At 36.3% G+C, this 20,429-nt stretch overlaps 1 protein-coding gene across 1 annotated transcript in view; it reads left to right on the top strand.

Moving 5' to 3' along the window:
• Positions 1-20,429, top strand: part of IGSF9B (immunoglobulin superfamily member 9B) — a 257,520-nt gene that overhangs the window by 157,547 nt on the left and 79,544 nt on the right. Inside the window, exons 17-18 of the mRNA XM_053691163.1 lie at positions 7,584-7,629; positions 10,130-11,626. Of these exons, the coding sequence (XP_053547138.1) occupies positions 7,584-7,629; positions 10,130-11,626 (1,543 nt within the window). The remainder of the gene's footprint in view (positions 1-7,583; positions 7,630-10,129; positions 11,627-20,429) is intronic.

Below are 20,429 nucleotides of genomic sequence, written 5' to 3'. Positions count from 1 at the left end.
AGTGATTGTATCCTAAAATCTAAAATCTCCTAAAAACTGCCAATATGATATTAATCATCAAACGATAAAAAATATTAATACATTATCTACAAAAATGCAAATCTTTCTTTCTTCCTTATTATGATATACCTGTTTAATAAATTTCTCTTCATAAATGTAAGTTTTATAAAAATGATTATTTCATTTAAAAGAATATATGATTTAAAATTAAGGAATAAACATTTCCGTATCACGAGAGAAATATAATTAATACTAGTATATTCATGAAATCCTAGATTAAAATGATCATTCTAACTAGCTATAATACATATATATTACACAAAAGTTGCAATGTCATTGTCCACATTGAGCCCCTTTGGTTCAAGGGATCCCAATTTGTGGATCCAAAAGGTTTCCCTTCGTATTAAAGCCAATAAATGGTCAACCCCCTAGTGTCACTGGGTACTATTTCTATACTAATTGTTAAAGAGTTAGGATCACAATTATGTTTCTTAAGAAAATGTTTAGGAACACTATGTTTCAACAATGTTTTTTTGATGTTTATATTATTATTATCAGGTATTTTTAAAGCGCCAGCAGATTACGCAGCCCTATACAAGTAATAATAAACATTAAAGGATGCATTACATACACAAACAAACAAGTACAATATTTGGGCACATTACAGTTGTAGGTTCAGTTATTGAGTTATACAAAAGGAGAGGAATGCCCTGCACTTGAGTACAATCAATAGTAGTTCACTTTAAATACAAAGTGCCCTGCAGGTAGAAAGGCTCTCAAGCTTACAATCTAAAGGAGAGGGAAGGGACACGAAAGGTAAGGGAGAAGGGAAATATGTTTGATATAAGGCAGTATAAACAGAGTGAGTGAAGTGTGTGGTGAGTAAATGAGGGTTGGAAAAGTGTAACAGAATATGGTAAAGTGTCAGTTCAGACGCTGTGAGTGTAAAGTATTGTCTCTATCCTGGATCATTAGTGACAGCTGTACCTAATTGCTGTTAGAAGGTGTTTATATATTAAGGTAAACACCAGGGTGGAAGGTGGTGGGAGTATTGGTGGGCTAGTGTGTGCAGAAAGGCTGTAAGGCTGCTTGTTGCTGTGTGATCTGTGTGAGAAAGAGTTTTAGAGGTAAAAACTTCATGTTGATAAAGTGTATGTGTATGGGGGGAGGTGTATCTTGGAGAGGGGGAGAGAGGAATGTTAAAACCAATTCCAAATTAGCCCAACAGATATAAGAATAAAATGCACTCATTGTCTTGATTGGAGATAGATGAATTACCTTTAAATGTATGTTGCTTGCAGAAAGGCTGTAAGACTGTTTGTTGCTGTGTGATCTTTAAATATATGTTGCTTGCAGAAAGGCTGTAAGGCTGCTTGTTGCTGCGTGATCTTTTAATGACAATGCTTTGTGCGACCTACATATTGTAGGCCACACCCACATTGTAATAAATCAACCACATATGTACTCCTACAGATAATAAATTGTTTGACTTGAAATTCTTCTCCAGTAGATTTAGATACAAAAACAGATCACCTTCTTTTGCGTCATTTATATGTGCCTTTAAACATTTAAAAAAATATTTTTCCCCCCTTTTTCTTTCAGTAACGGTTCCTCTTTTAATATGGACCAATACTTGGTTAAAATCCCTCTCACTCTGGACACCCTTTAATCATACTGGGTGATAAACTTAACAGATTATTTTCCTCCTCCTTTTGGATTCTCCTTTTTATTAGTTAGAAAGGGTCTATATTAAAAGGGGATCTGCTACTGAAAGACTATTTAGATGAAAAACATAATATGGTGTTTAAAAGAAATACAAATCTAAGGAACTATTTAGCACCCAGTAAACTAAAAGATAGGGGAACCCAAAAGAAAAAAAAGGGGGAAAAGATCATTTTTAAAATGGCGGAGTACTCAGCGCTTTTGCCAGGTGGTGACTTCACTCTTCGGCTTGCACGATTGAGAAGACAGGGCAGAGAACTCTGGTACTATTTCGTTCCCAAGAAGTTTACTTTTATCCATACTTTTCACCTATTTATGTTTGTGAGTAGAATATGATTTTACAATAAATGTGTTACTGAAGATTTTACATTATTTTTGGCTGTTTTTCATTGCGCTCTAGATCTGTCGGTTTGTAGATTTAAATAATGTTAACCTACGTACGTTGGCTTCGGTTTTAACTCTAAGAGGCTAAATAGTGAGGCTCTCTCCTAGAGTTAGGCATGTTGTATTAGCGCATCTCGCCACTGTTGGTGAGACCTACACTATTACATGGCTGAAAATCCCATAAGGACACATGATGTACATGCTACATTCATGTTTTTAAGGGATTAAAGTAGTAGCTAGTAGACATACATGTTTTGGCATTTGTTCACTAACATTTTTTGGAAATGAGCATGGTTTGCAGCATACAGTGGTTTTTGGTGCTGGATTTATTCCTAAAAAGTGCAAACACACTGATATCTGGATGTGCACAGATTTGTATTTTTTACACTTTATTTATGAATATGTGTAGTGCCAAAAAATGCAGACCACAGCCAACTTTGGCTTTTGTTTAGTGAAATGCACATGTCAAGTAGCTAGTGTTACAAGCCAACAGCAGCACAAATGTATTGGTATTATTATTTTTTTTTTGTATACAGTATATACATGTAAGTAGGACTGGCCAAGGACAAAAATGACGTTTACATAGTTATTATCTGATACAGGAATCATTTAACTGGAAAATGCATTGCTCAGTCATCATCAAACAGTGTAAATTTGAAGCTCTTCCCATTTATAAAATGATTTTAACCCCATAAGCAAGATAATACATTTTTGTGTTGAATGCATTAATTGCTATTGGTTTTTGTTCTCAGTAAACATACACTGGCATTCAAAAGTCTGGGGTTACTTAGACATGTTCTTATTTTCCAGAAAAAAATACATGAAATGAGTTTGAATATGAAATATAGTCATTGACAAGGTTAGAAATAATGAATTTTAAGTGAAATAATAATTGTGTCCTTCAAACTTATCTAAATAGTTTTGTGCATATTTTGGAGCTGTGCTTTAGGTCATTGTCCAGTTGTAGAAGGAAATTGGCTCCAATTAAGCTCCATACACAGGCTATGGCATGACGTTGCAAAATAGATTTAAAGCCTTCTTTCTTTAACATCCCTTTTACCCTGTATTAATCTCCCACTTAACCACCACCAAAGCCCTCCTAGACCAGACAGATGGCGTCAAGCACTCCTCCAGCATCTTTTCATTAGGTCTGCATCTCAGAAATGTTGGATCCCAACACCTCAAACTTAGATTTGTCTGTCCATAACAATTTTTTTCCAATCTTCCTCTGTCTAGTGTCTGTGTTATTTTGCCCATCTTAAGCTTATCTTTTTTATTGGCCAGTCTGAGATATGGGGGGCAATTTATCAACTGTCGGGCGGACATGATCCGCTGTAGTGGATCATGTCCGCCCGACATCGATAAATGCTGACTGCATACGCTGTTGGCGTTTATCATTGCACAAGCATTTAGTGTGAAATGCTTGTGCAATACGGCCCCCTACACATTCGCGGACAATCGGCCACTAGCAGGGGGTGTCAATCATCCATATCGTATCCGATTGGGATGATTGCTGTCCGCCGCCTCAGAGGTAGAGGACGAGTTAAGGAGCAGCAGTCTTATGGCCGCTGCTTCTTAACTCCTGATTACGGTGAGCCTGAAGGCTCACGTGGAATAAGCAGCTTGACTGCTTCATAAATCGGTCCATGGCCTTTTCTTTGCAACTCTGCCTAGAGGGCCATTCACTGTTGACGTTGAGTCTGGTGTTTTGCGGGTACTAGTTAATGAAGTAACCAGCTGAGGATCTGTGAGGCATCTTTTTCTCTAATTAGATACTTTAATGTATTTGTCCTCTTGCTCAGTTGTGCACCAAGGCTTCCCACTCCTTTTTCTATTCTGGCTAGAGCCAGTTTGTACTGTTCTGTGAAGGGAGTAGTACACAGCGGTGTATTAGTTTTTCAGTTCCTTGACAATTTCTCGAATGGAATAGCCTTCATTTCTCAAAACAAGAATAGACTGACAAGTTTCAGAAGAGAGTTCTTTGTTTCTGGCCATCTTGAGACTATAATCGACCCTAGAAATTGCTGATGTTCCAGATACTAAAATAGTCTAATGAAGGCCAGTTGTATTGCTTCTTTAATCAGCACAACAGTTTTCAGTTGTGCTAACATAATTGCAAAAGGGTTTTCTAATGATCAGTTAGCCTTTTCAAATGATAAACTTGGATTAGCAAACACAACGTGCCATTGGAACACAGGTCAGATAGTTGCTGATAATGGGCCTCTGTACGCCTACATAGATATTTCATTAAAAATAGTTTCCAGCTAGAATAGCCATTTACAACATTAACAATGTCTACACTGTATTTCTGATCAATTTGATGTTATTTTAATGCACAAAAATGTTGCTTTTCTTTTGAAAACAATGACTTTTCTAAGTGACTCCAGTTGCTAAACTGTTCACATCAATCAAGAAAGTTGTTATATGGATTCAGAGAATGCTTATTGGTTGCTGCCTCCTTTTTGTATTAAAGTTGTGTCTTTATTGGGCAGTGGTTTTCTGGCTCTGTTTTGCTATTTATACTTAACAACTCTTGTTATTTTTGTTTGAACGGTTATTCTGGTTATTGTGTCTTCTATAAAATCATTATAATTTTTTCACAAAGGCCTAGTTTCCATTGATGTGGTAAAGTTTGTAAACTAGTGATAAAAACATTTATCTTTATTAACCCCTTAACGACACGCGTCGCACAGGGTATGTCTTGCACAAACTGGTCTTTAAAGACCAGCGACGTACCCTGTACGACGTTGGGGTTGAAAGCGGCTGGAAGTGATCCTGATCACTTCCAGCTGCTTTCCAGTTATTGCAGTGATGCCTCGATATCGAGGCATCTCTGCAATAACATTTTACCCCATCCGATGCAGAGAGAGCCACTCTGTGGCCCTCTCTGCACCAGACATCGGTGGCCACAATCGTTGGTGGGTGGGAGCCGACGTGGGAGGCGGGTGGGCGGCCATTGATGAATTTCTAAGTGCAGTGGTGGGCGGGATCGTGGGCGGATCAGCTAGGGGGCGCGCACGGACGCGCACGGGGGAGGCGGGCGGGCGCGTGCACGGGGAGGGAGTGGGTGGGAACCATTACACTATGGAACAGTTAGTTAAAATTTAGAGGGAGAGAGGGGGAATAAATATTTATTATAAATAATTGAAGTGTTCTGGGAGGGGATGGGGGTTTAGTCTTTGGGGGGGGGAAGCTACACTACAGAAAAGTGGGAAAAAAATTAAAAATATATATTTTTTTGTAAACTGGGTACTGGCAGACAGCTGCCAGTACCCAAGATGGCGCCCAATAATGTAGATGGGGAGGGTTAGAGAGCTGTTTGGGGGGGATCAGGGACTTTTGGGGCTAAGGGGGATCCTACACAGCAGCATATGTAAATATGCTAAAAAATGAAAGATACCTTTTATTTTAGTACTGGCAGACTTTCTGCCAGTACTTAAGATGGCGGGGACAATTCTGGGGTGGGGGAGGGAAGAGAGCTGTTTGGGAGGGATCAAGGGGTCTGATGTGTCAGGTGGGAGGCTGATCTCTACACTAAAGCAAAAATTAACCCTGCAAGTTCCCTACAAGACCCCTAATTAACCCCTTCACTGCTAGACATAATACACGTGTGATGTGTAGCAGCATTTAGCAGCCTTCTAATTACCAAAAAGCATTGCCAAAGCCATATATGTCTGCTATTTCTAAACAAAGGGGATCACAGAGAAGCATTTACAACCATATGTGTCATAATTGCACAAGCTGTTTGTAAATAATTTCAGTGAGAAACCTAAAATTGCGAAAAAATTAATTTTTTTTAAATTTGATCGCATTTGGCGGGGAAATGGTGGCATTAAATATACCAAAATGGGCCTAGATCAATACTTTGGGTTGTCTACTACACTACACTAAAGCTAAAATTAACTCTACAAGCTCCCTATATGCTCCCTAAATTACCCCTTCACCGCTGGGTATAAAACACGTGTGGTGCGCAGTAATTTAGCAGGGTTCTAATTACCAAAAATCAACGCCAAAGCCATATAAGTCTGCTATTTCTGAACAAAGGGGATCCCAGAGAAGCATTTACAACCATTTATGCCATAATTGCACAAGTTGTTTGTAAATAATTTCTATGAGAAACCTAAAGTTTGTGAAAAAATGAAAAAACATTTTTTATTTGATCGCATTTGGCGGTGAAATGGTGGCATGAAATATACCAAAATGGGCCTAGATCAATACTTTGGGATGTCTTCTAAAAAAAAATATGTACATGTCAAGGGATATTTAGGGATTCCTGACAGATATCAGGGTTCCAATGTAACTAGCGCTCATTTTGAAAAAAAGTGGTTTTGAAATAGCAAAGTGCTACTTGTATTTATTTCCCTATAACTTGCAAAAAAAGCAAAGAACATGTTAACATTGGATATTTCTAAATTCAGGACAAAATTTAAAAACTATTTAGCATGGTTGTTTTTTGGTGGTTGTAGATGTGTAACAGATTTTGGGGGTCAAAGTTAGAAAAAGTGTGTTTTTGTCCATTTTCCCTCATATTTTATAATAATTTTAATAGTAAATTATAAGATATGATGAAAATGATGGTATCTTTAGAAAGTCCATTTAGTGGCGAGAAAAACGGTATATATGTGTGGCTACAGTAAATGAGTAAGAGGAAAATTACAGCTAAACACAAACACAGCAGAAATGTAAAAATAGCCCTGGTCCTTAAGGGAAAGAAATTGAAAAATGGCCATGGTCCTTAAGGGGTTAAAGTCTATGGAGATTTTTTATGTTACCAACAGTTTACAAACTTTACCACCTCAATGGAAACTAGTCCAAAGTTAGAATAATCAGTAATTTGCCTTCATGGGCCTAGTTTCCATGGAGGTGGGGAAGTTTGGAAACTGCTGGTAACATAAAAAATCTCCATAGACTTTAATGAAGATAAATGTTTTTATTACCAGTTTCCACAATTTACCAACTCCATGGAAACTAGGCCATGGTTGGCAGTTGACAGTAATGCATTAAGCTGTTATATTGCTCTCCTTTGCTGTCAATAAAACATACAAAATGTACTGCCTTTTGCTGTCAGTAACACCTGTTAATGTTACCCCTTTTGACTGTCAGTAACACACAAAACTGTAATTTTATTTTCTTGGTTGCCAGTACAATCTACAGTTCTGTGTTTTTTACCTTCTTGGCTTTTAATAACACACTAAACACTAATTTAATTTTCATTGACAGCCAGTAACACAAAGAACCATCATTTTTTACCATCATTTATTGAACTGCGAGTAATACATAGAGCAATGATATAATTATCCTTGTGCTACTAACACTCATAGTTACTAATGCCAAAATTATACACCATGTCTTCACACAACATGTTTAATGTAAAATGTTTGTTGCACACAGCGAAATACATGTAGAGTTGAGAAATGTATTGTGCATGAACCTAACTGTGCCACTTATACACTTTTTGTCTTGCTTCCTTTTTACAGATCCACCCCTATCCATTACGCATTGTCGGAAGAGCATGGAATCTCCGTGAGTATTTTTCCAAGATTTAACAGAATGTGTACCCTTTGACCTTTCTGATGTTAATGTACTAATATAGTATTAAGTGCTCTATAGTATTAGGTGCTCTATAGTATTAGGTGCTCGAGAGATGTAACATCTCTGTCTGTCTGTCTATCTATCTATTAGTCATATACCTATTTACAAGACAAATCTCTCTCTCTCTAAATACACACAACACAATGAAATATATAAAGATAACGAAACATCCTGCTCTAGTGTAGCAAGCATAAGAGGGCGGTATAAATGAACTGTGAGACTTGTAAAATAAATGTGTCCTCAAATATGAGTAGAAATCTCATAGTTTAAAAGTGTGACTTGTAAAACTTGTAAAAGACTTGTAAAAACCTGTGCAAGCAGCCAAGATATGTTTCTTAAAACACGCCATAATGGCCTAAATAAATAGATGCTAAATGGCCTTGTAGTAAAGACAAGATCATGATATAGAGGTGCCCAATACATGATATAGAGATACCCAATACATGATATAGAGGTGCCCAAGACATGATGTAGAGATACCCAAGACATGATATAGAGGTTCCCAAGACATGATATAGAGATATCCAAGACATGATATAGAGGTGCCCAAGACATGATATAAAGGTGCCCAAGACATGATGTAGAGATACCAAGACATGATATAGAGGTTCCCAAGACATGATATAGAGATATCCAAGACATGATATAGAGGTTCCCAAGACATGATATAGAGGTGCCCAAGACATGATGTAGAGATACCCAAGGCATGATATAGAGGTTCCCAAGACATGATATAGAGATATCCAAGACATGATATAGAGGTGCCCAAGACATGATATAGAGATATCCAAGACATGATATAGAGGTGCCCAAGACATGATATAAAGGTGCCCCAGACGTGGTATCTGTCACATCCAATGGGAACTGCTAGCTATACGGGAAAACAGTAATTACAAATGTAACACTTTGAAAATATGTTTGCAAAACTGTTTCTATATATGTTTGAAATTGTAAAATATTAGTGTTTTTTGTTTTATGGTATAATATTCTACTGGATAGGATAAAAGTGTCTTGTCATGTGTGAGAGGTGTGGTCACGATTTTTCCTCTTACACGTAGGCCCATCATGTAGAGTTCATAAAGACTCAATTGTCTATGTGAAATATTTCTTATTGCCATTGTGTCGTACTATTTAAAAAGCTGCAAATGTCTTGTTTTTATTTTACTTCAAAAATTCATGTAAGACACGTTGGTTGGAAATTCTTTTTGGATTGTTATTGACTTCTTAGAAGTCTACATTTGTAAGCAAAAATAAAACATTAAACATTGTTTTTGCTAGAACTGCATTTTTATTTTGCAATTGAAATGATGCATTATAGAAAGTATACCACTCCAATGTCTCAGTCACAGGTGATGTTAAAAATAGAGCAAGAGAGACCATTTTATAAACTGTTCTATTGCATAAAATTTTAACAAATATTCTTTCTCCTGTACGTGTAACCCATTCACTTGTCCTTATCTTAAATGATATTGGTGTACTAGATGGATTTTTACCTTCCCGGATTAAATTTATAACCTGATTAATCTTATAACCTCACTGACCTTCAGCTAAATAAAAAAAAAGTAATCGGAGCCTATCCACTATATAAAACAATTCCATGACTAACCTTTTCTAACAATAGCTTGCATCTGAGTACCCAATTACTTCTAATTAGATTATAAGATCTTCAGACTAGAAGCAATATACCCATTTTGTTCTTATTTTGTTCTCCAGGGTAGAATGTACTCATACCCTATTCAGTTTGTATTATCACAACTGTAAAGTGCTTTGAACAATGTTATATGTAGTAATGTCTTTTGTGATAGCTGTGATTATATAGAGAGCAAAGAAAGAGTCATAATGCATTATCTACTGCCATTAATAATATACTATTAATTTAAAACTGGGAGTTGAGTGAGTGAGTTGCATCTAGTAGACTAGAGCTCTAACCATTTCAAAGAACATTTAAAGAATGTTCCTTCATCTACTAGTATCAAATATTGTTTAATATTTTAAAGGGATAGTAAAATCAAAATTAGACTTAAATGTACTAGATAGAGTATGAACAACTTTCCAAATTATTTATGTTAGTAATGTTGCTTAGTTTTTGTTGTATCCTTTGTTAACTAATAATCCAAGGTGAGCTCAAAAGCATGCAAATGTGTTTAGTAATCTGATAGCAATGTTTGCAGCAATGTTTATAGCAATGTTAAAAATTATAATGCTAAATGTAAGTGCACTCTCCTAAATTCCTATCAGCCTACCTAGGTTTACTCTTCAACACATTATGCCAACAGAACAAAGCAAATTTGATAATAAAAGTAAATTGGAAAGTTGTTTAAAAAAGCACACTTTATCTGAAACATAAAAGTTTCATTTTGACTTTACTTTTCCTTTAAACCAATGTTCATAAGCATTTAAGCTATCTTACTCTGCTTCTTTTTCCCTGCAGGTTGTCCTCTGGCAAGGTGAGCCCAGAGAGTGTCCGGACATTGCGAGCTCCATCTGAATCATCTGAGGATCAGGGACTCCCATCAAAGCGTCCACTAAGCCCCGGTCGGGAAAAAGAGCTCTCTTTATATAAAAAGACAAAGCGTGCCATGACAAGCAAGAAATATAGTGTCAGCCAAGCTGAGGCTGAGGTCACTACCCCAATTGAACTGATAAGCAGAGGCCCTGATGGGCGTTTTGTGACTGGAGGACCAGACCAAGAACCCACTCTCAGGAGCAGAAGAATTCAGGGCTTCCCATTTGCTGAGGAAACTGATATGTATCCAGAGTTCCGACAGTCAGATGAAGAGAATGATGAACCATCTGGCCTGAAATCTCAGCTCACTCCATTGTCATCAAGCCAAGACTCACCCCTTCAGCCTCCTGCTTACAGTCCTCGTTTCCAACATCAGCCCCCAGAGGGAAGGCAGCAACCATCTGGCCAGTCTCGTCCTGGAGGATATCATCATGGTCATTTGTATGGCTACCTTAGTAGCAGCCCCCGGGATTCTGACCCTCCCCCACCCTTCTACATGCCAGAAGTAAGCCCCCTAAGCTCTGTCATGTCTTCTCCTCCATTGCTTCCAGAAGGTTCTTTCCCTCCTATCCCTGAAGAGAATGGAGAGAACAGCTCTTGTAGCACCCTTCCTTTAACCCATACACCAACAGGTGGCCGATCTCCAGAACAGTGGGGTGGACATGAGTTTCCATTTGGTGGTTTGGAGGCTCCCCCTTCCCCCTCCATGTTTGTGCAACATCGATACGAGACAGGAGAAATAAGACGACCACTCCCTCCTCCTCCTCCAGCTTTTCCCAGGGGACGTCCACCTCCCAACTCCCTTCAAGTACCTTCATATACTGCCATTTTGCCTCTGGAACCCCATCCAGGCTGGTCAGGGAGGCTCCCCAGCCGATGTCCTCCACCTCCTCATCCCACTTCTTGGCAGGATGCAGCTATGCAACTGGCTTTTCAAGGCCAGCTTCGGCACACCAGCCAAGGTATGGGTATCCCGGTGCTTCCATACCCAGAGATCCCTGACCAAGGGCCATTTGGTATGGATGCTAGATGGTTTGAAAGTCGGACACGTCCACAGATGAGCCCCAGACAGCATCGCAGGCTGGAGCCCAGCTTACACCAAGTGGTGCTGCAACCATCTCGCCTCTCCCCTCTCACTCAAAGTCCCCTGAGCTCCAGACATGGTTCTCCTGAGTTGAGTGCCAGAGCCAGACCTCGTCCTGGGCTGCTTCCCCCACCACCTGACTGCTCTGGTATCTCTCTGCAACCTCCTTCCTTCTCACGTAACTCACCCCCTTCCTCTGGATCCCCAGCAAAAAGCAGCCATGGGGAAAGTCCAAGCTATCGACCAACCCTTCCAGATGCCTCTCCACATGTAGATGGACGGAGGTGGGGAGGAGAAGAACGGGTGCATGCAGAGACAGCTGTGCTGTGCACTGCAGGGTGAGTGTAATGCTAGAAACATTGAGAGAAATTTTTTCCTTTCTATGAAAAAGATCACAAAAATTTGTGATTTAAATTTTAATAAGAGATTTCTCTATTGCTTTAACCCCAATTGTCTCGAAAAACAGATAATATTTAAAGAATTTCAACAAAATATGTTAATATTGCAGAACTTCTATTTTATGGATTTTTATTTTTCTATGGAGTCTGCATGGTAGATAGGAGGAAAGATTACATTTTTTCTATTGTATCCTCTGACTATTTATTGAATAAAAAGCTCTAATTTAATTCAAAAGACCTTGAACACAGAATACATCTGTAAATATTACTCACTTTCATAGTATTGTAAGTTCTTCCATAACACAGACTTTTCATGCAGTAGCCAATAAATTCCATGAATGTTATGCCTGTAAATGTATGCACAAAATTGTGTGTTCTCTTTCATAGAAAAGCAAATTAGATTCATAAAAACAATTTCTGAGATTTTGTTCTTTTGTTTATTTTATTTTATTTTTGAGTAGTAGCAAATTGTTCTTCCAAAAGACGTGGTATAAATAAAAGTTTGCATAAAATAATATTCATTTTTTAAAGAAGGTTGTTGTAATAGGAAATATTTTTTTTCACCAAATGATGTCATATTTTAAGCATAGAAGATTAAATGCATCCCACATGGTGCAATTCTCTGTGCCTCAAATATGATTTTTTTTGTCTGATTTAATAGGATCATTTGTATATAAAACGTATAAAATAAAGAAAACAATAATATATACAAACAATAAAAAGTAATAACTATTGAAACTAATAATACGTAATAAAAAGAACCTTCCAGGTAAAGTTTACAAATTATGGAGTCTATCCCAATCCTTTAGAAAAATGTATCTAATGTTTTTCTACAGAAAATTGCCATAGATGTCTATGGGGATTTTTGTGGATAAATCATTTAATATGCTTTTCTAAAATATTGTGATCAACCCTAATATAATTTACTTATTTTTTTGTTACCAATATCAGTATTTATTAAAATATCACAGTGTATCAGATGCTCTCAACTTGTGTTGTAAATTACTTTATTTTTATATTGTTAAAAAGCAATGCCACAAACACTGAGTATGAAGTTTTGTATATTAAAATATCATATTTGACTTTATTTTATATTGGAAAATGGGGTTGTCACCAATGGATTAGATTATTGTTTCATTATTTACAAGTCACGTGATCCAATCGTATATATTCACTTTTTTAGGAGTTTGTTACTTTTGGAGTCTACCAAATCATGAATAATGTATGTGGCAGAAAAATATGAATTATTGTTTCATTAATTTCTCTATGTCATAGACACATGTTTTATAGGACTCTTTCCAGTGACAAAGAAATTATGGAGGAATATTTAAGCAGACTATAAGATGTCATGTGACTCTATGAGATGGGTTGTAAATCAAGATGGAAAGCTGAATGTAACTCTTCTCAAAGTTTTTTTTTTTGAAGAGTTTGGCCAGTCTTCATTTCCCTAGACATTTATCACAAAGATATCCATTCAGTTCTATAAGAATCCCAGTACAAAACCTTGTATGCAGCTTGGATGATTATTTTGCTTCAATAATCAATTCCAACCAGTCAGAAGAGCTGCCTCATGAATTAGTAAATCCACTTGTGATATACCATGAAAATGTAGTTAAACCTATGATGAACAAAAACTGTAAGAAACAGATGAACTGAAGGTTTTTTCATGGTGACTTTCTCAAGGATTTCCACAGATCTTCACAGAAGCAAAAGATACTCTGCCCATGCTAAACCAAAACATAGCAGCTGGTTAATATCATATTAAGGAAAAAATTGTGCAACTAACAATACCGATGGATTCATTTTCTAATTAACATTTTTAAAACAACCTAATACTTTGCAATCATAAGTATTGTGACATCTGTATTGACGTTTTGTACAAGTTTCACAATTTACAGTTTGGTTTGAGCAATATTTTTATCTAACCAAAAAAAAATTGTGTTTATTAACTTGCGGACAAAGCACATGGAAAAATGTTTACATTGTAAACAAAAATGTGCAATTATTCACTTGAAAAGGACCAAAATGGGGTTGAGACTGTCAAATAGGCCCAATGGAAACTGTACGGGGTATTAACCTGTCTGGAATTTACTTGAAAAAATGCAAATGGGATATACAGTAATGTATTTTTTAGAAGAATTGAAATGGCTTTGAATTTTAAAAAAAACCTATACAAGGCATTTTAGATATTAATTATAATGGATTATATAAGACACCAGTGTTTTTTTAATTGAATTTCATTTTATCTCTTGGGTTTGAAAGTTCTTTGACAAGTCTTAGTCTAATTTTAGTTTTGTAGACTTCTCCTCATTTCCTCTATCTAGAGAAAAATGTAAATCTTACATTTTTAGAGAACATGACCAGCTTACTTTTTTTTTCCCGTCTAAAATTCTATAACCAATCTTTTGAAAAGTTTAGCCTGTCATCATTTTACAGGAAAGATTTGAAATGATTTTACCTTTTTTATTTTCTGAGGATTTCAATATTTTCATATGATTTTTACAACTACATATTTATTGTAGTAAAGACCTTCAAAATCACAACCTCTAACTAATTTCTCCAGTTGGTTAAGTGACCCACAGATTTAGATTTTTATTGACATTTTATATATCTGTGGGTGTTGTATCTCTTAAATATAATTATTATGAAAACAATAATTTTTCCGGTTAAATACATTAGACAGACATGTTCAGTAATTCCACTGCTTGAAAATTGTGCTTTTAAATAAAATCACTAGCTATGTATTCTATTGCTAAAGTGAATTGAATCCAAGCTTCTATGCTGTTATTTTATTAAATGCCTCTGTGTTTGAATTTTATTTTTTTAATATAGTCTCCTGCCAGCAAGTGATCTATTATTTTGTGACCAACAGATTTCATGTTCAATAAAAAAGGATTTTTTTCTATACAGTGACTCTTATCTTTATTTTAAAAAGACAAATATTATTTTATATATATGAAGAAGCTGCTGTAGCATTCTAATTATTAATTTATGATGGTTGACTCAAACGTTAGCAACCATTGCTGTTTTTTTTATTCATCAGTACTTTGAGACATATTTAAATTAAATTGTATGTAATTTGTTCTCTATCACGCACACACAATTTGACTGTTAATGAGATGTTACAAGATATATTCTATTCTTTAAATACTCAGTAAGGTGGCAATGCCGTTTATCAATATGACTGTAAAGTAATTTTGTAATAGGGCTTTTTAAATGCATATTTTACATTCCGTTTTACAGAATATGTAGAAAAATATTTTTAATTTATAAATCAGATTTGATTTCTGAATATTAATTGTTATTGCACATTTTGTATGATACTGTGTCATTTGTTTTAGCATTTTGTGGTTGCTCATTCCAATGTACAATTTTCTACAGTGACAATTTTAATCATTACAATGCCCTTAGTAGGACATTCACCATTATATTTTATATGAAGTGATGATGATTTCCATCAATATTACTTATCAGGATGTGGAACAAGAATTTTTTTTGATTATTTGCCATTTGCTGAATGTATCAACCATGCTTTATAGTCTACCATCTATAAATTCAGCTTACGCATACATCTATTTTTACCACTTGGCACTTTAATCCAAATCTACTCACTGTCCACCGCTCTGCCCCTGGTAACTGTGTCTTTCTGATTGATCTCAGCTATCTGGGCAGTATTGACGTCATGAACTCCTCCATCCAATAGGTAAGGGTGATCCATGTCTGAAGGGGGAAGAGGGAAGGACGGGGTGGGCTCCTTGGGGTGGGAGAATATGGGCTATCCTTATCCCTTTGTTTATTTACTAATCCCAGCACCTGCTTTAAAGGGGAACATAGCACACCAATAGGCTCAGTCACCTAATGACATTTTGGGTTATTGCATGCCAGAAAGTGCATTGACAATATATATCAGGGTGGCTTATAAGCATTAATGATTTATCTTATGTTCATTGTGATGGTACATAAAGCAGGAGATGACTGATGACCATTGGGTTAATATCAAACCACCATTTATAGAAATGCAAAAACCTCATACAAACCAGATAACCACCTTTTTCTCACCATTTTTTTTGTCTCTCCAGTTTTCCCTTTGATAATACAGCTACTCTTGGACCTTCACTCACTTTTTAAACCTCTTTCCATTGAATGAGCTTTCTTCATCTAAGATGCACAGCTCATACCCTATTCTGCTACAAGTTACACGCTTTAATGGTCATTATGTGCCTGCTCATGTTGCATATCCTTAACCACTCGGTTCTTTGCTTGATAATTACAAGCATTATTCCATACACAAGGCTTTCTCACATATAGTTCCTTCTGGGACTTCAAGGAGATTACACATTCCTCACAAGCACAGCCCTGATGTATGGGGTGTGCTACTCATTTTTCACCTTCTCATGATAAGGCCAGTGTGCCTCAATTCTCATCAGTTTCATTCTTGCATATGGTTTTGATTAAAAAATTATACAACTGTGCCTCATTTATGTCTAAGTATATAGTTATCATCAGGTATATCCATAAGCTTAGTTAACTTTATAATTTTCCAAATCCATTTCATCAGTGTTTTTATGTCCACTTCCTAGACACCAGGGGGCACATCTTATACCTTTATGTTCTTTGCTATACTGTTAAGCAGTTTGGTATGAAACAAAGTTATGTTTTCTTTTTTTAAGTACATTGATCTGATATTTCATCATGGTTTCCACTGTACCTATCCCCTTTAACTACGGTTTTCCTCTCCAAGCCTCACTGCAGCTGAACATTCATTTTTATATTTTTTAAGTATCAGATTTATTTCCCATGGGAAGTATTTTCTTCTTTGCCCAGCAACATCACGTTCCCTTGGCTATCCCAGATGATTCTGACCAGTTAGATAAGGCTCTTCTAAGAAACCTTTTTTTTCTCTGTCCATGCAGTTATTTGTAATCCCATTAATAGAGAGTATATTAATAAATACCACAATTATTTTCTTTTAAAGTTTTTCTTATGCTATTGTGAATCAACCCAAATAATTGTGATTTTAGCAAATAATACTTTTATGCTTAAATGTACATATTTTAACATATTTTAATAACCCAATCAACTGAAGTTTTGCATCTTCCTTACAGAAATTTTTTAATATAACAGTTTCTATTTTCTGTCCCTTGAAAACTACAGCCTTTGCAGCTGGAATGATCAACATATTGTTTGAATCCCTCTTAGAGCCTTTACAGGGGTCTTTGTCCTTTTAGGATGAACAGGATATTCTTACACTTATCAGTTCTTCCATTCTTTTTTTTTTTTATTGATGCATCCATGGATTATTTTCACCTGTCAGCAAGAACCTATAAGTTTGCTGCCCAAGCTCATTGAGTTATTTTTCTCAGAATTTTGGTCAGTGGAGGATACTTTACAATCGTATCTCATATCTTTACTGCAAAATGTTACTTTATTCCAAACTATACCACATTCTATTGAGTGAGCCTTTTATAGCATTTGGATTAGAAGAGAAAAACTAGTTAACAAGGATTCCACTCATTTTATATTCTAGTTGACTAGAGACATCCCAATCAACTAGGGCTTGACAATATTTCCATTCACATTCCTCTCTGAGGTCTTTTGACACACACAATGCTTACCTGCATATTTCTCTTCATCTTCAATACTTCCTATCTGTATTCCTTCCCTTAGACCCTGTTTCATCTCCCCATACCATTCCAATGTCCTTGTTATTGCTTTCTTTCAGCATGGTCATGATCCATTCCAGTGGTTTACTAAGGTGTCATGGATATCTAATCATCTTTGTGATAAGCTCCCTTGTCCCTTCAACCACTGTCTTTTCATTCATCTCTTACTTCATGTGCTATGACACAAGAGAAAACACATTTTTTGTACTTACTGTTTAAATCCCCTTCTTTATATTCTGAATTATAGCACACAAAGATCTTCTAATCTATAAAATGTGGTGTTTCCTGTACGTTTGGTGCTTTCTTTGCCTTTCTGATACTGCCTTCTCACTTTGCTTGATTAAATGATAGAATAGGAGGGAAAGACATGGGTGGGAGTACAAGAAGTTAGTTCATATGTTCATTTGAAGTCACTGCCTATCTCCAAGTAGTATCTGGATACTAACTCACTGAATCATCTCCTGCTTTAATTGCTGTTGTGAACATAAAGGGAATTAAAGGTACAAAAATCCCATTTTCTACCGTGGTTGCACTGCAATGTGTGTTTTGGTAAGCATATTGTTGTCTCCTGTAATATAGATACTTTTTTGAGATTTTAACCTCTGTATTGTTGTGACCCAATAATATTGATAATATTTTACAATCTATATTATTACACTAGTAATTTTAGTGTTTTCACATATCTTAAAAAAAATGTGTCAATATGACATATACTGTATATTATCCCCATTTTAAGTTAAAAGTAACTACCAAAGTATATTCCATGTCAGCTAAGATGTTTCAGACTTTTTTCATCCATTTGCCAAATATTTATTCACACAAAATATTTGTCTGGAAAATACCCCCTTATAGAATGTTTGGTCTATTCTCTATGGAAACACTGAAATAATTGTTCAGTTCTAGAAATTTTAAACCAGAAATGAAATTTGATGCTTTATGTAATATCTATTCTAGGAATTCAGTGATCTATACATTTTATGTTGCACACATTTTTTTCAAAAAATTTCTAAAACAAAATATATTTTTTGAATTCGTCTCCAAGTGCTCTTATTACAGTCTGTGGTACAAAGTACTATAGAATGGGGATTTTTAATTTTAAAAAATCCCAGTTATAATTTGCCATCATTGGGTGGAGTTTATGTAAGATTATTTTTAGGATTCCAGGTTCCCCTTTAAAGGAGACCAGTGCATCTCCTATGCATGTAAAGCTTTGTTCTAATGCTGTGACTGTAGCAACCTCTCTCCTCCCGTCTTCCTCCCTTCCTGTCATGGTGATACCCTCCTGCAGGCAATTGACCAACAGTTCTGTACTGGCTACACCCTTAACAGCAACATTAATCAGATTACCTTCTTTACAGAGTCTAATTTATCTCTTCTACTTTGTGTGTCTGGATCTGATTGTCTATTTTAATATCTATGTGATTGTCTGTCCATGTGACTGTGTGGTTGTCCATTTCTATCTGAGGGTCTATTTATTTTACAGTAACCTGCATGACTGCATTTCTTTTACTAGACCTAGGACACAATGAAAAACACAATTTAGCAAAGGTTTGAAAAATACTGCAACTTAAAAAGGGGATAAAAGGTTTAAGCTATAAGTACAGGTTTCCAAATTATTTTGTTTTGCTTGGAAAAGAGGCACTTACGTTTTAATAGAATAACCTTATATAGATATATCCTGTTGGCAGTGATATTCTTTATACCAGTGTTGTCCAAAGTTTATTGCCAAGGACTGGAAATAGGCCATATTTCTGAGCTGTCCTTGTGTGAAAGAAATCTAATTTGTTACTGTCAATTCACTTGGCAGGTTTTTTATTCTATCATGGATCAAAACATATCTGTAAAGGTGGAACTTAATGGATTTTTCTTTTGACCTTATAATACCACAGTGTTTCACGGTGTGAAATGGAAGCTGCAATTAACTGTAAATCCTGTAAAGCTATTAGTAAATGAGCACTGAAACAATCTGTCAATGTTAAAGGGACATCCATCAAAATAGAAATGCTCAATTTTGTTGTACACAGGACCCACTGCTATATTGTGGTAGACCACTTGCATGTGCATGCTGTTTCAATGCATGCAAATACCGTAAATGAATCATAGTAAGACCAGAAAAGATTTATTATTGATGCTTGATTAATCATATGATTTGGTGAATGTATTGGAATGGCAGTTTATCTTTCCACGCTGAGCAAATTGTCTAAAAAAAGTATTTACTCAGCCACCAATTGTGCAAGTTCTCCCACTTAAGAAGATGAGAGAGGCCTGTAATTTTCATCATAGGTATACCTCAACTATGAGAGACAAAATGTGGAAACAAATCCAGACAATCACATTGTCTGATTTGGAAAGAATTTATTTGCAAATTATGGTGGAAAATAAGTATTTGGCCAATATCAAAAGTTCACCTCAATACTTTGTTATATATCCTTTGTTGGCAATGACAGAGGTCAAATGTTTTCTGTAAGTTTTCACAAGGTTGTCACACACTGTTGCTGGTATGTTGGCTCATTCCTGCATGCAGATCTCTCTAGAGCAGTGATGTTTTGGGGCTGTCGCTGGGCAACACGAACTTTCAACTCCCTCCAAAGGTTTTCTATGGGGTTGAGATCTGGAGACTGGCTAGGCCACTCCAGGACCTTGAAATGCTTCTTACGAAGCCACTCCTTCGTTGCCCGGGCGGTGTGTTTGGGATCATTGTCATGCTGAAAGACCCAGCCACGTTTCATCTTCAATGCCCTTGCTGATGGAAGGAAGTTTGCACTCAGAATCTCACGATACATGGCCCCATTCATTCTTTCATGTACATGGATCAGTCGTTCTGTTCCCTTTGCAGAGAAACAGCCCCAAAGCATGATGTTGCCACCCCCATGCTTCACAGTAGGTATGGTGTTCTTTGGTTGCAACTCAGCATTCTCTCTCCTCCAAACACGACGAGTTGTGTTTCTACCAAACAGTTCTACTTTGGTTTCATCTGACCATATGACATTCTCCCATTCCGCTCTCTAGCATACTTCAGACGGGCCCGGACATGTATTGGCTTAAGCAGGGGGACACGTCTGGCACTGCAGGATCTGAGT

The sequence above is a fragment of the Bombina bombina genome, chromosome 8 (genome assembly GCF_027579735.1).
Source record: "Bombina bombina isolate aBomBom1 chromosome 8, aBomBom1.pri, whole genome shotgun sequence".
In the NCBI taxonomy this organism is placed as follows: domain Eukaryota; kingdom Metazoa; phylum Chordata; class Amphibia; order Anura; family Bombinatoridae; genus Bombina; species Bombina bombina.
Note: the sequence above shows the minus strand (reverse complement) of the source record. Positions and strands in the feature narration are given on the sequence as shown.